This window comes from Papaver somniferum, unplaced genomic scaffold (assembly GCF_003573695.1).
Source record: "Papaver somniferum cultivar HN1 unplaced genomic scaffold, ASM357369v1 unplaced-scaffold_10, whole genome shotgun sequence".
NCBI lineage: Eukaryota > Viridiplantae > Streptophyta > Magnoliopsida > Ranunculales > Papaveraceae > Papaver > Papaver somniferum.
The window spans coordinates 2,721,892-2,735,820 of record NW_020618825.1 but is presented as its reverse complement, the minus strand read 5'-3'; the positions used below and the strand labels follow the sequence as shown (position 1 = coordinate 2,735,820).

Here is a 13,929-nt window from a genome sequence, read left to right as displayed (position 1 = left end):
TACCACGTTTGAAGTTCAAATCGACACTGAGCTTCATATTTATCGATTTCGATGAGGTATCTTGCTAAGTTTGAAGTCATAACCCTCCCGAAGCTTCTTGGTTCATAGTTGTATGCAGTTATACCACATTTCAAGTTCGAATCAACACTGATTTTCATATTTATCAATTTCGATGATGTATCATGCTAAGTTTGAAGTCAGAACCCACTCGGAGCTTCCTGGTTCATAGTTTGTATGCCGTTATACCGAATTTGAAGTTCTAATCGACATTGAGTTTCATATTTATCGATTTCGATGATGTATCGTGCTAAGTTGAAGTCAGAACCCTCCCTAAGCTTCTTGGTTCACAGTTTGTATGTCGTTATACCCCATTTGAAGTTCGAATCAACATTGAGCTTCATATTTATCGATTTCGATGATGTATCATGCTAAGTTTGAAGTCAGAACCCTCCCGAAGATTCTAAGTTCATAATTTGTATGTCGTTATACCACATTTAAGTTCGAATCAACAATGAGCTTCATATTTATCGATTTTGATGATGTATCCAGCTAAGTTTGAAGTCAGAACCATCCTGAATTTCGTGGTCCATCTCTAGTAATCTTATAACCTGAGTTTACCAGTGTGAACTAAAGCTACTTCATAACCTATATGACTCGTAAAAATTACTTCATGACCTACGCGACTAGTGGAAATTCAAACCGGAAGCACAAAGAGAAAGCACAAAAACACAAAGAGAAAGCACAAATAAACACACCAATTATCAATTTCATTTTTCATTTTTCATTTTTCATTTTCCCATTCATTCTTATACATTTTTTGGATTTTTTTATATCATAATGTCAATAACAATGTCCTAAATTTATTAATATTTTTTTCTTGGATTTATTTCATGTCGAAGGTTGATAATGAAACCGAAAACATGAGTTCGTATCAACACAACGGGCGAGTTTGGCAACCAAGATATCCCAACCTAGGTTGGGTTATCCCTATAAAAACGGTTATTTTGTGTTTGTTTCCCGCATATTTTTGCCATGGATTGGGATATCAAAACCTTCCGTGATTTTCGAACGCCAAAAAAGCAGGATTATACTATTCTCCTGTATACTTGTTCTCCCCTTTTCCTAGCCAGGAATAGTGTAACAGACTCCACTGTTAAACTCACGAAGGGTTTATAAGTATCTTTCTCTTCTACTTACTTCTTCAAGCTTCCCATTTCTTCCTCCATAGAAATATCAGTTAAATCTTTTTATTATTATTACTGATTACAATATTTCATTACGGAATTGATTATTTATTTTTTCGTTTCTGTTTACAGTGGTTCTTCTTTTCCTCTATCGCACCAGGTACAATATCTCTCTTCCTCTGTTGAAGCCATTATCAATTTTTTTTTTTTTTGATTTTTTCCATGAAAATTGCAATATGTTAATCGTTGATATCTATGATTTACGAGAATGGTATGATTTCACGTGTTACTATGTCAAAATTTGATTGGAAACTCGAAAGTACGGTCACTAGTCCATAGGTGTTTGATAAAATTCCTCAATGGGAATTTTATGTTTTTTTTTCCCATTAGTTTTGAGAAATGTGTTTGGCTTGTCATTATTGTTCATTCAACTTTAGAATGCTTCAGTTTATTTTTTCCGATATATGCATCCTATTTTGTTACTTTTGTTAGTGAATAGTCCGTTATCTTGAATTTACACTAGGCTCGGTTTGGATTTAGAAACCAACGTGTGTGCACCAGAATCCCATTGTCTTACTCATTGTATAGTATTGAGAGTTAATCATGCTTTAGGTGATGGGGTATCTATAATGTCTTTATTTTTAACTATATGTAGGAAAGTTAACCAGCCTGATGAATTACCCAGCATCTCTAAACACAACTCCAAAAATATGTGTGAAATGATATGGGGATTGGTAATGAAGATATGGTTAACTATTGTTTATTTAGTGGGTTTGTCACTTAGATGATTGTTTATGAAAGATGCTAAAACCAAGATTAGTGGTGGACATGGTGTTGAACTATGGCCTATGAAGCTTGATACTGCTACGTTCAAGTTAGACGACATGAAATCTGTCAAGAATGCCGTCCATATTGACTGTATTATAATGATAAATAATTATTTGGAAGCTAATTAAGTAATAGGAAAGTTCATATGCTAGCATATAATCCTTACAAATCACTAATTTTACTTTTCACATCCTAGTGGGTATATTAAAACCAGCAGTTCCGCTGGATATGGCTGGCTACTTATTAACGCATCTTTTGCGGATCCGTACGATGGAAGACTTAGCTTTCACATTGACGAACTATCAATCATGTACGTTTTAGTACCACTGTCAGTATTTATACGTGTATACGTTTTTTGTGCTCTACTTCTGTTCATAGATGCAAGTATCCACCTGACAAGTGAATCTGTTGCCGTCAATATCCACTCATTTGAAATTTAGGTTAGGGATGGAGACTCACTTGTCTTGTTTACTAGCTCTCCCTCAACCACATGTACACCAGGCGATAAAACTTACTCCTCAATTACGTTCCTTAACATCTGAAACATGTTTGATCTTAGGTAATACTCTAGTGTATTCATGTATCCACACTTATCATCTTATACGAACCTTGAGCAGGCATACAGAACAACTATTGTTTTTATTGATTGGACTCTTGTTTTTATTTTTCACGTGTTAGCTTTTCTTTATAGAACTTATGGAGAGTGAATCATCGAGTGTTGCAAATGGGAGAACCACTTGGACTCCTCCAATGGATCAACTGTTTATAGAACTTATGGTGGAACAAGTCATTGGTAAACAATTACTTGATGGTCAATTTAGCAAAATTGCATGGGTGAGCATTGTCACCAAATTCAAAGAAAGATTTGGACCTTCTTTTAATAAGGAAGTGCTGAAAAATCGCATGAAAACTTTGAAGAAAAATTTTAATGTTGTAAGTAGTCTTAGAGGTCAAAGTGGTTTTGGTTGGAATGATGGAAAATAAATTGTGACCGCACCTGATGTTGTATGGAGTAATCATATCGAGGTTTGTGATTTTATTTAATTTCTTTTATAAAGCTTTATTATATAATCATCATATTACTAAGTAACTAAATTATAAATTTGAACTTGTAGAAACATCCGGAATGCAAACAGTGGAGGACAAGGTCTCTTCCACAATATAATGAACTAGCTATGATATTTGGTGACAGTAGGGCCACTGGAAAGTATAGCAGGTTTAGGGATGATAATAATCGGGATAATAATGAGGTCGATGAGGATCGTGATGATAATACTGAAGACCAGAATGAGAATCCTGAAGACCATAACGAGAATACGTATGGAAACGGCAATGTCAGCGATGGTAATACATCTGAACCGCAAAAAAAGCTGAGAACATAAATAGGATCTAGTTATCGTTCATTTATAAAGACAAAAAAGAGTACTGGTGAAGGGATGGTGGAAGCAATTAGTTTGATGGCAAGTGCTGTTATCAATATATCGACCAAAAAAGAGGAAAATAGAAACTCTTCTCTGGAGAAAAGTGTAGTTGCTGCACTTGAGGAAATTGTACCAGAACCGGATGATTTTTTATTCATGCAAGGTTTAGAGTTATTGGAAGATGAGAAAAAAGCAAAGATTTTCATAGCGTTGAGTGGGGATAGGAGACGATGTTGGTTATTGTCAAAGCTTAACTATTCCGATTACTATTAAAGTGGCATAAGTGATTAGGTTGATGATTTGAGTTTAGTTTGCATTTATATGGTTTGGTTTCCAATTAATTATGTGGATATTTTGAGTTTTTGTCTGGTTATGTTTAGGTTCAAATTTAAGTCGACAACACGGTATCGGATTTTTAATTATTTATGGATTATGAAACTTTGTTATGATTACTTATTTAAATTTTTCAATAAATTCAAATTTATTATTTATTTGGTTTTGATTGTTTGTATTTCTTTTTCATGATTAGATTCATAATATAATTTATTTATGGCTAGTTCCGAAGATGACGAGGATGCCATAGTAGCTGTCACAGCAGCGACAACGTCATTGATAGCATGTTATTATCAATACTTTGTGGAGAAGACCGTATGTTATGATTCAATTCTTAGTGGCTCAGCTCACGTAGATGAAGTTCTAAATGGACATGATGCGCGATGTCAAAACAATTTTCGAATGGAAAAGCATGTTTTTTTGCTATTATGTGAATTGTTACAAGAAAAACAGTTGCTTCGCCATAGCAAAGGAGTTAGAGTTGAGGAGAAGGTGGCGATATTTATGCTTGCCGTTGGTCATAATGAACGCAATAGAGTACTCCAAGAATGCTTTCAACATTCTGGTGAGACAATCAGTCGACACTTTAATGCTGTTTTGGATGCTATTGTTCAACTTGCAGATGATTTCTTGCAACCGGCAGGGCCTTGTACTCCTGATGAGATAAAAGACAATCCGAGGTTTTATCCATACTTTAAGGTACACAAATTTTATCGTTATTTCATTAATTAAAATTAATTTTTGTTATTTTTATTAATTAAAAACTGTATGTATTCGACATAGAACTGTGTTCGAGCAATAGACGGAACTCACATACCGGCAATGGTTAGTGAGGAAGAACAACCTCTTTATCGGAACATAAAAGGATTTATTTCTCAAAACGTTTTAGTAGCATGCTCATTCGATTTGCAATTTCATTATGTTCTTGCGGGTTGGGAAGGTTCAGCTCATGACGGGCGTGTACTAGATTCAGCCTTAACAAGATCCGATAAATTAATAGTACCAGAAGGTATGATATATATCATTATTTTTTTATTTTACTATTGGGGTAAATATTTCTTTCCTTTACTATTGGGGTAATATAATCTTAAATTTTTACTTGTGTAGGAAAATTTTATCTTGGAGATGCAGGTTTTGCTCTTACGCCAAGTTTTATTACTCCGATTCGAGGGGTTCGTTATCACTTGAAAGAGTATGGGAGAAATCGCCCAAAAGATGCCAAAGAATTATTTAATCTTCGACACTCATCATTACGAAATGCAGTTGAACGTATTATTGGAATACTTAAAAGGCGATTGATTATTTTGCAAGCACAACCTCAATATCCGTATGAATCACAAGTGAAAATTGTGCTAGCTTGTTGCATCATCCATAACCATATTCGCAGGGAGTGTATAAATGATTTGTTTCTTGATGGTGAAGATGTTACCACTGTACCAGAAACTGATCCTGGGATACCAGGAGACAATAACGAAGGTGCCAGACTCGGGAGAAATAGAGACCGAGATTTAGTGTCAGAACTTCGTACTTCGATTGCTGATGCAATATGGAATAATTATCGACGACGTCGTTGTACTATTTAGTTTTTTATTATTAATTTTTATCAATTTTTATTTTTAATTTTTGGATATTTTTATTTTTTATCGAATTTTTATTTTAATATTTATAATTTTAGATATTTTTATTTTAAAATGTCCAACATTAATTTATATGGATTTGGGTGTTTGAAACAAACATTATTTATATTAACCTACTGCTAGACATCATGTCAAACAAACACTATTTAAGTTAACCCAGGATAGGATAAAATTTAAGACAAACATCGCTAAAACTAATCATTTTCCAGATTATCATAAATTAAATTATGATAACCTAATCCAGCATATGGTATCCCATTTCCAAGTTACCAAACAGACCCAAAGAGAAAGCACAAAGAAAACACACTTACCTTGATCCGTATGACACTCTTAACTTAAATCTATACCGTACAAATATTTTCATAATCCGTATGATCCCATCCTACCACATCTTATCCGTTCAAATTCTTTTAGATAAAACGAAATTTTGTTCTCTCACCTATCTTCATTCACTCACTTTTCCCTCGTCTCTCATCTTCCCCTCCGTCAGAAAAAAAACCCTAACTCAAGTTGCGCCTCCCTCAGGAAAAAAAAAACCCTCACTCAATGATTTGTTTAACCAGTGATTTAACAAAGGAATCAGTTTCAGTATGAAGCAAATCAGAAATCCTACATCTGAAGAAACAAAACCAAATCTCAAGATCTCTTCAAAATGTCTCTTAAAAGTCAAAATCGAACTCCAAATTTCTCTTCTCGCTTTCGTTAGCTTCAATTTCTTCAAATCTTCATCACAGAACTCGATTCTTCCATCTCTATATTTCAGTAAAACTCATCTCTAATCTTATTGAAGATGAACTAGATAATAGATTTAATAGGAATTAGGGTTCTGAACTGAGTTCATGTTGGAGCTGGCGGAGAAGGAAATGGGTATTGTCAGTTCTCGAGAAGAAATTAAGAAGAAACGGGTGCTTCTGTTGAATTGAAATGGTGGATTATTGCAGGTGATATGAATGGTTAAGGATATGAAGTGCTGGTGGTGATTGAAATGACTAGGTTGATGCTGTTGTTTAGCAGTTGAAATGGCTAGGTTAAATGTTGAACTTGGGGTGTTGAGAGCTTCAGAGAATGGGTATGAGTTGCATTTATGGACTGAAGTGAAGCTGTGATGTGACAGAGATGGGTTTGAACTGACAGAGTTAAACAAGGAAGTTAGGGTTTGATTGAATTGAAGAATGGTAAAACCTCCAGAGATTGTGTTATTACAAAGACATTCCCCCCTTGGTCAGCCGCTGAAAATGCTCTTCAGTGCCACCTTTCCAACTGAGATGCAGGTTTGTTCTTGCTGCTTCTTCATCTGCTTAGTAACTGTTATAATCATGTTATACTATGTCATAATACTGCTGTTATGGACCTCTGTTTGGAGTTTATAGCCCCTTTGATTCTGTAAGTTACTCATTGTTGTTAGTTATGCTGATGTTAGGTATTACAACTTGAAGAAATTGAGACATCAGCTTCGGAATCAGGTGTATCATCTCAGTCTCCAATGTCGTGGAGATTTGTTTTTGAGGATCAAAGAAAACAGATTATCATGTTGTGGCATCTGTGCCATGACTCAGTAGTACATCGTACACAATTCTGCTTGTTGTTCAGAGGCGACCCTGATGATCAGATGTATATAGAAGTTGAGCTTCAAAGATTAACATGGTTGGAGCATAAGTTGGCAGTGGTCGGCAATGCTAGCCCTGCAGAGAGATGATGTTGAACTTGTTGTTAACGATTCATTCATTACTAGGGCTGTTCATGGTCGGTTTTGGTTCGGTTTCTAGCCAAACCGAAACCGAAACCAATACTATCGGTTTCTAAAAATCTAAACCAAGCCAATCCATTAACCATTGGTTCGGTTTCTAAATGGTTCCAGCCGGTTTCGGTTTGTCCCAGTGGTTTTTGGTTAACCAATAGTTATGTCAAACGATTCAAACAAAAAAAAAAGATACACAAATTTACAGATAAAAAAATCGTAGCTGCCAATAGTATTGGTTTACACAAATTTACAGACAAAAAAAATAAATAAAAAAATATCAAGAATAGTTAAAGTTTACTCTAAATCTAGAGATCAAAAGAAGATATATAATATATCTTAATTTAGTTACTGATAAACAAAAAAGAATGAAGAAAGGAAGAAGAAAGTCGAGTAGCAGCAGTGACTGCTATAGTTAGGGGTGGAGAAGGGAGGCGACTGAGAGAAGGAGAAAGAGAAAGAGGGAGAATATCATACTGAAATATTAGATTTAGGGTTTCTATATATCCTCTAAATCAATGGGTAGAATCTAATACTTGTTAATCAAGTTATAAACTAAGTTTAAAAATTAATCGGTTTTCCAATGGTTTTTGGTTCGATTTTAGAGGTCAAACCAAACCAAAACCAACACTATCGGTTTTCCACTTTCTACACCATAACCAATCCATTAGTAAATGGTTCGGTTTGGTTTCTTCCTAATTGGTCTGGTTCGGTCCGGTTCCAGCGGAAAACCGAAACCATGTTCAGCCCTATTCATTACTACTGATTACATGGTATAATTGTATTTGGTATTGATTAATTCTTAGTTCTGTAATTATTCTGTGTTACTTGGCTATTTGCTGATACTAAAATTGTTTCTCAGGTCTGAGATGGAGATGATGTTGTTGTGTTTTGTTATTTAATGAAAGTCCGGGAAGGAATATAAGATGGGTCTAAAATGAATTGAAGTTTCTGGTTGTGAGCTGCTTATGGGACTGACAGAGATGTGACAGTGTGTATGGGAATTGCAGTGTGGGTTGAGCTGGAACTGTATGTTAAGATGGGTTTGTGTGAATTCAAGATGAAGGAGATTGTGCTGGTTATGTTGCAGTATATGGCTGTGGTTCTGGTGGTGTTCATTGTTGAGTTTTGTCTGAGTATTTACAATTAAAAGAATAACTTATGGATGAGAGGTAAAGAGTAAAGAGGAATGTGGATACATTTACCACTTACATTCGGTGTATCATTTTCTTATGCGTGCATTTTCTCGATTTTTCGCTAAGATGTGTATTATTTGTATTGCAGGACTAATAAAATTTCATGCTTGAGTTGGACTTTGAGCCGTCCAATGCTTCATTTCTTTGCCAGGGATATCAAAATCTATTGGAAATGGAATTTCATAACCGACAGCTTCTACGTAATGTTCCATGCCAGAGGTAGCATGCGCCCGTTACTTGAATTTATCATGGCACACAACTACACTGGGAAGGTCATAGTTGTATGTATGTGTGTTTTTATGCCTTAAGAAAGCCTGCATGGCGAATAAGTTTTAGTGTAGATTGAGATGAATGCAACTTTAGATCTTGTTGAATTCCAAAATGTTGATGTTTACTGTGTTTTATTTTTCAGGCGATGATGATGAATGAAAAAATACAAAACCTCAATAGCGAATAATCGGTTGAAGGAAGGCCTATGACTATCTCTCAGCTATACCCTCAACTACTCCATGTGCCAGAGTTCTATCACAAGTTTCAAGATATTGGTTTGGAGAAGGGTTGGGGAGATACTGCCGAGCGTAATACTGTTTGGATCTCTTCCAAATTATTGAAATATGCAGTTCTATGTGTATTGTTAAATATATCCAGTCTCTCCTGACTATAATTATGCGAATCATTGTTTCTATGTGGTTTATGGTGTGCAATTTACATCTATGTATACATGGTTCGGAGAAAGGCAAAGTTGATTGGCATGAGTTCTTGTCTGGCTTTAGTTACTAATTTCTGGATAAACTTTTATGTACTTCATAATATATAATTTCTTTTTTGGACTATCTTTTCAGGAGTTTCTCCCTTGGTGTCTCGAAGTATTCTTGAAACTCTCACCTACTTGACTTGCATATGTTGCTTTCACATTATCAGGTAAATTGTTCAAACTTGCCTTTCAAATGAGTGAATAATTTTATCAGAAGAATATTTTAGACCATGCCTTTGATGTATGGGATCAGTTTATTCATAATACGAACGAACCATAGTTTGCCTAAGGATGATCTGTGAGCTTATACAACCATTCTTTTTTGTTTCAGGTTCAACATTGGTGTCAACCGATGCTACTGCCCTTCGGACGAGGTTGCTAAGAGTGCATTGGTTGATGGCCTAGAGTCTTCCCAGATTCGCGTGTTTGGTTTGCCAGTCAGGCCCTCATTTTGTCGGCCTGTAAAGAAAACTGCAAGAGCTCTCGGCGAAGCACTATTCAATGCAGAACTTGGTAAATCAATTGGACAGATCATCATCATATGTGACCGGAACAAAATCTTAGCTTCTACACTAGAAACTGCTCCATGAAAAGTCCCAGTAAAGGTAATTCACTTGTTCTGTATATCTAACTATGTAGTCAAGTGGGTTTGTTTTTGACAAAATCACTTTTAGATGCTTTTACTGGAGTCGATAACAGTTTTCTTTGTTCACCACAGGTCAGAGGATTCGAGACCCAAATGGAGAAATTTATGGGTGCTTGTGACTGCATCATAACCAAAGTATGGAGACACATTTCTTCTTATTAGTATTTTCCTGGAAACCCATTGGTTACTTTATCCATCTTTACTTGCATTGTCTTGTTTTTAGTTCTTATGATTATTATTTTTTGTAGGCTGGACGTGGAAAAATTGCGGAGGCATTGATAAGGGGCCTTCCAATCATGAAGCAATGGATAGGCAGTTGTATTGCAGGTTCTGGTGTTGTGTTGGTGCAGTCGGTGTGTCCAAGGGCTAGCAGGGTTTTACTAAAACAGAAGTGTTATTAGATTATTTTTTTTTGGTGTTGAAGTTCTGTAAAACTGATTTTATGTAGTAACAAACAATAGTGATTATCATTGGAAATCTGATTTTGTTTTCAAATACATGGTTATTAAAGTATTATAGATTTAATTTTGTATTTAAATTCTCAATTATTTTTTTCAAATCAAATATGTACCACAACTCAGAATTAGAGTTGTCAAAGAAGTGACATGCAACTCTTCCCATAATTGTGAAATAAATAATTACAACTAAGATTATAATTGTGAAAAGAGGTTATACTACACTAGCAAAGGTTGTGATGCGAGTTTCCGCTACACATACCTTTGGTTGTGAAACAAGAGTTGAGTATGTCATACAACTAAAATAAGGGTTGGGAAAAGAGTGTATACACAACTGTTAATGGAGTTGCGTTAGAAATTTCTTAGACATATATATAACTCAGTTGTGAAACTAATGATGAAAACTACTTGAAAAGTTGTGTGAGACATTGCCCAGTAATTTGGATTCACTTTCACAACTGAAAAAAGTGTGGTATACAATGGAACGACGACCCTTGTTTACGACTAGTATTGAAGAGTTGCAAAGAATTGAAGACTTTCTACAACCCCCTACTTGTGCAACCCATGGATATCCGTTGTCGTATATCGTATGACAACTCTTTTCTGGTGTAGTTGATCGATGTTTTTCCCGTAGTGGGTCAAATTTGATCTGATGGATAAGATTGCTCAGCGCTGAATGGTACAGCGCGAAATGGTACAACGCTGCCTTCCCTGCCATTGAAAATAACGGCTAGTTTTTGATCTTGCGTCTGTTAGGCAAAGCGTTGTTTTGTTCGGCGCTGGGCGCTTTTAGGTTCAGTGTTTTGTCTAACGGCTACATTTTCAGCCCAAACTCAGATCATTTTTTCTCTATATATAAACTCAACGCATGAACTCAAAATCCCCTCCCCAAACTTATGAAGTTTCACTCTCTTATTCTTCTCCTAAATTCTCAATTCAAAATTCAAGCATGGTTACATTCTCAATTGCCGAAAACAATGACTTGGTGAGAAGTTTTCGCAAAATTAACAACACAAATCCTTTCGAAAAGTCTCTAACAACCAACATCTTTTTGGAACAAGTTGTTGAAGAATTTGTGAAAATCAATGGTAATGCTAAAGGAAGATGCCAAAAACAACTAAAATGTCGGTTAGCAAGCATCAAGCGTTATTGCAAGTTTTTTTTCATTTCATTAAGGGCATCAAATGGTAATCGTGAAGATGCTATGGATTTATACCAACCGGATCATGGAATGCCGTTCATTCATATCACCGCTTTAGATATATTTGGTGGAGCTCAAAGTTCATTTGAATGAAGTATATGCATGAAGAAGTATTATGAAGTTTTAGTTAAATATGTAATGTAATTGTAGACGTACTTAAGTGAAAAAAAGAGTATTATGGAGTTTACAAGAGCTAATTAAAATGTTTACTTATTAATGAAAACGTGCTTGATTGAAAAAATGAGTATTATGGTTAAATAAATTGGTGAATATGAAATTTACTCTTCATTCTCATGAAATGCTCCATCTCCTTGAGGGTCTTATTGGTCTTCATCGGTGTCCACGTCGGTTGTAGCCTCGTGCACTTCCCACAAGGAATCATCCATAAGCATGTTTGGAATACCACCATCTCACAAACCTTCTCCGTGTCGGTTCCAAATGTGTGTAGTGAGTTCCAAGCGAAGTTCCCCCAAATCACATGGTTGTACAATATATGAGGATCTATCCTTACGTTTCCTTGAATTGGTGGTTGAGGTTTATCTCCCGTGATCCTCCCCCAATCCACATTTCAGTATTCCATCTCAACACACATGTTGTGCATTATCAAGCACCCCCTCATAATTGCCTTCATATCCGATTTTTTATAATAACGACAAGGTTTCAATATAATGCCAAACTTACCTTTTAGACCACCAAATCACGTTCTATGTCATTCCTTTTGGCTTCTTGGTATTGATTAAAAAGAGATTCTCTATTGTTTGAGGCGGGTTCGTACCCTTGCCCGATGCTAACCATACATATGGTATGCACCATCTCCTAGGTAGTACCCCTTGTCTTCATTCCTTCCATTGATTTGATAATGACAAGGAGGTGATATACCAATAAGTTGTCTATCGAAAAAACCCGAAGCATGCAAGACATTAAGATCATTGTTCTACCCATCCAACCCAAAAGAGGAATGTCAAATCCATCTATCATATATAGATACCGCCTGTAAAACAACCGAGGGATATAACTTATAGCAGCAGCGGGATCCTGCTTGATCCATTAGACATGCTCTCCATGCCCAGTGAAAAAAATCGATACTACCAAGCCCAGGAAATACTCAAGCTTCATTCTCTGCCAAAATCCTTTTTGTATCTTGAGCGATAGGCTGACGCATGTATCGACCATTATAAATCCAAATAATTGCATCCATAAACTTCATAGGATAATAGTAGATAGTGGTCGCTCCCATTTGGGTGTAATCATCTAAGGAATCGGGTGCAACACCTTTGGAAAAATATTTCATGACGGCAACCCTTTTCATATATGGAGTATGACCAGGAATACCGCAAGCATCCGTTTTTTGGAGAAAATCATGGTCATGTTCACAAACTTTCTCTAAGATTCTCAGAAAAAAGGGACGAGGTAAACCAAACCGACCTTTGAACTTCTTTGGCACATACATACAATTAAAGTTGAAGTAATGTTGCATCATACGAGTATCGACATCTACACGTTTTCTGTCCACCCTCTGACGGGTCTTGACTTCATTCGGGGCGGATTGATGTATTCCATGCCTCCTCTGTGTCTCCAAAAGCGTAACCACTGCGAGAAAATTCGTCTCAATATCATCTTCATCATCTGGAATGCCGAACAAAATTCTTCTCAAAGATCCCTGCATAATGTACCTAATACAACAAAAACATAAAGCTTTTATATCACCCCATAAAAAAAAAACTTAAAATACGCCATAAAAAACAAATAACAATCCATAAAATAAATAGAACTTAAAAGTATAACACTCCATATGGTTTCATAAACATTACGACAAGTACTTTAAACACTACGACAAGTAATTTAATTCAGGTCAAAGAAATTATGGGGTTGTTGTTGGATGAACTGAGTATCATAAACAATGTTAGTATCTCTTTCTGCCAACAACGCATCGGTAAATTCATTTCCTTGTTATTGATAGTGTGATGTAGTAGCTCCATCTTCGACCGTAGGGGTTTAAAATTGTTGACTTGTATCCCATTCATATGTACCACCTAATGTGAGGTCTTGTGATATAATAACTTCATTTGGATTGTTTGGTATTTGGGATTTGATAGATGGTACTGAAGAAGATGTAGATCTATAAGATAAGGAACATGAAGTTGTATCCATTTTGTATATCTCGTCCCATACGAGTTGACGAGCTCCAAGATGGAATGAACATTGTTGTTCCATAAACCTAAAGCAATCATCCTACAAGTATATAAATTAGATAATTTAGTCAAATATTCAAGAAACTTAAAATGAAAATGAGTACAAATGTAAATGTACTTACCAATGTCAAATTCATTTCCCGAAAGTTATACGGACAAGCAACCCTTGGAACTTGTAATTGATGTGCTACGCCGACTTCATTGGAAAATGGTAAACTGAAATCTATCTCCGGAAGTTGTGATGGGGGCTCATTCTGTGTGTCATAAGTATATGTTTGCGACATCATGTCAGGAGGTGAATGACTAGGAAAAACACGGCGAGGAACAGCTGAGCTACCCAATGC

At 35.7% G+C, this 13,929-nt stretch overlaps 2 protein-coding genes across 2 annotated transcripts; both read left to right on the top strand.

Moving 5' to 3' along the window:
• The first annotated feature begins 2,708 nt into the window (after nt 1-2,708).
• Nucleotides 2,709-3,706, top strand: LOC113326882. The gene is made up of 3 exons (XM_026574548.1): nt 2,709-2,945; nt 3,128-3,356; nt 3,447-3,706. The coding sequence occupies exons 1-3, from the start codon at nt 2,709-2,711 to the stop codon at nt 3,704-3,706; spliced, it is 726 nt and encodes a 241-aa protein (XP_026430333.1).
• Nucleotides 3,707-8,138: 4,432 nt separating this feature from the next.
• On the top strand, nt 8,139-10,138 carry LOC113326881 (probable monogalactosyldiacylglycerol synthase 3, chloroplastic). Its single transcript, XM_026574547.1, has 5 exons — nt 8,139-8,277; nt 9,180-9,258; nt 9,423-9,604; nt 9,766-9,872; nt 9,986-10,138. Exons 1-5 carry the CDS (start codon nt 8,139-8,141, stop codon nt 10,136-10,138), a joined length of 660 nt encoding a protein of 219 aa, XP_026430332.1.
• The last annotated feature ends 3,791 nt before the right edge of the window (nt 10,139-13,929 follow it).

What these genes read in the sequence shown, in the direction of transcription:
- LOC113326881 (XM_026574547.1), top strand. Translation starts at nt 8,139, where the DNA reads ATGGGAATTGCAGTGTGGGTTGAGCTGGAACTGTATGTTAAGATGGGT. An exon ending in CATTGTTGAGTTTTGTCTGA is followed by an intron (nt 8,278 to 9,179) that starts GTATTTACAATT and finishes CTATCTTTTCAG; the next exon opens with GAGTTTCTCCCTTGGTGTCT. An exon ending in GTGACTGCATCATAACCAAA is followed by an intron (nt 9,873 to 9,985) that starts GTATGGAGACAC and finishes TATTTTTTGTAG; the next exon opens with GCTGGACGTGGAAAAATTGC.
- LOC113326882 (XM_026574548.1), top strand. Translation starts at nt 2,709, where the DNA reads ATGGAGAGTGAATCATCGAGTGTTGCAAATGGGAGAACCACTTGGACT. An exon ending in TGAAGAAAAATTTTAATGTT is followed by an intron (nt 2,946 to 3,127) that starts GTAAGTAGTCTT and finishes TTGAACTTGTAG; the next exon opens with AAACATCCGGAATGCAAACA. An exon ending in AAACGGCAATGTCAGCGATG is followed by an intron (nt 3,357 to 3,446) that starts GTAATACATCTG and finishes GTACTGGTGAAG; the next exon opens with GGATGGTGGAAGCAATTAGT.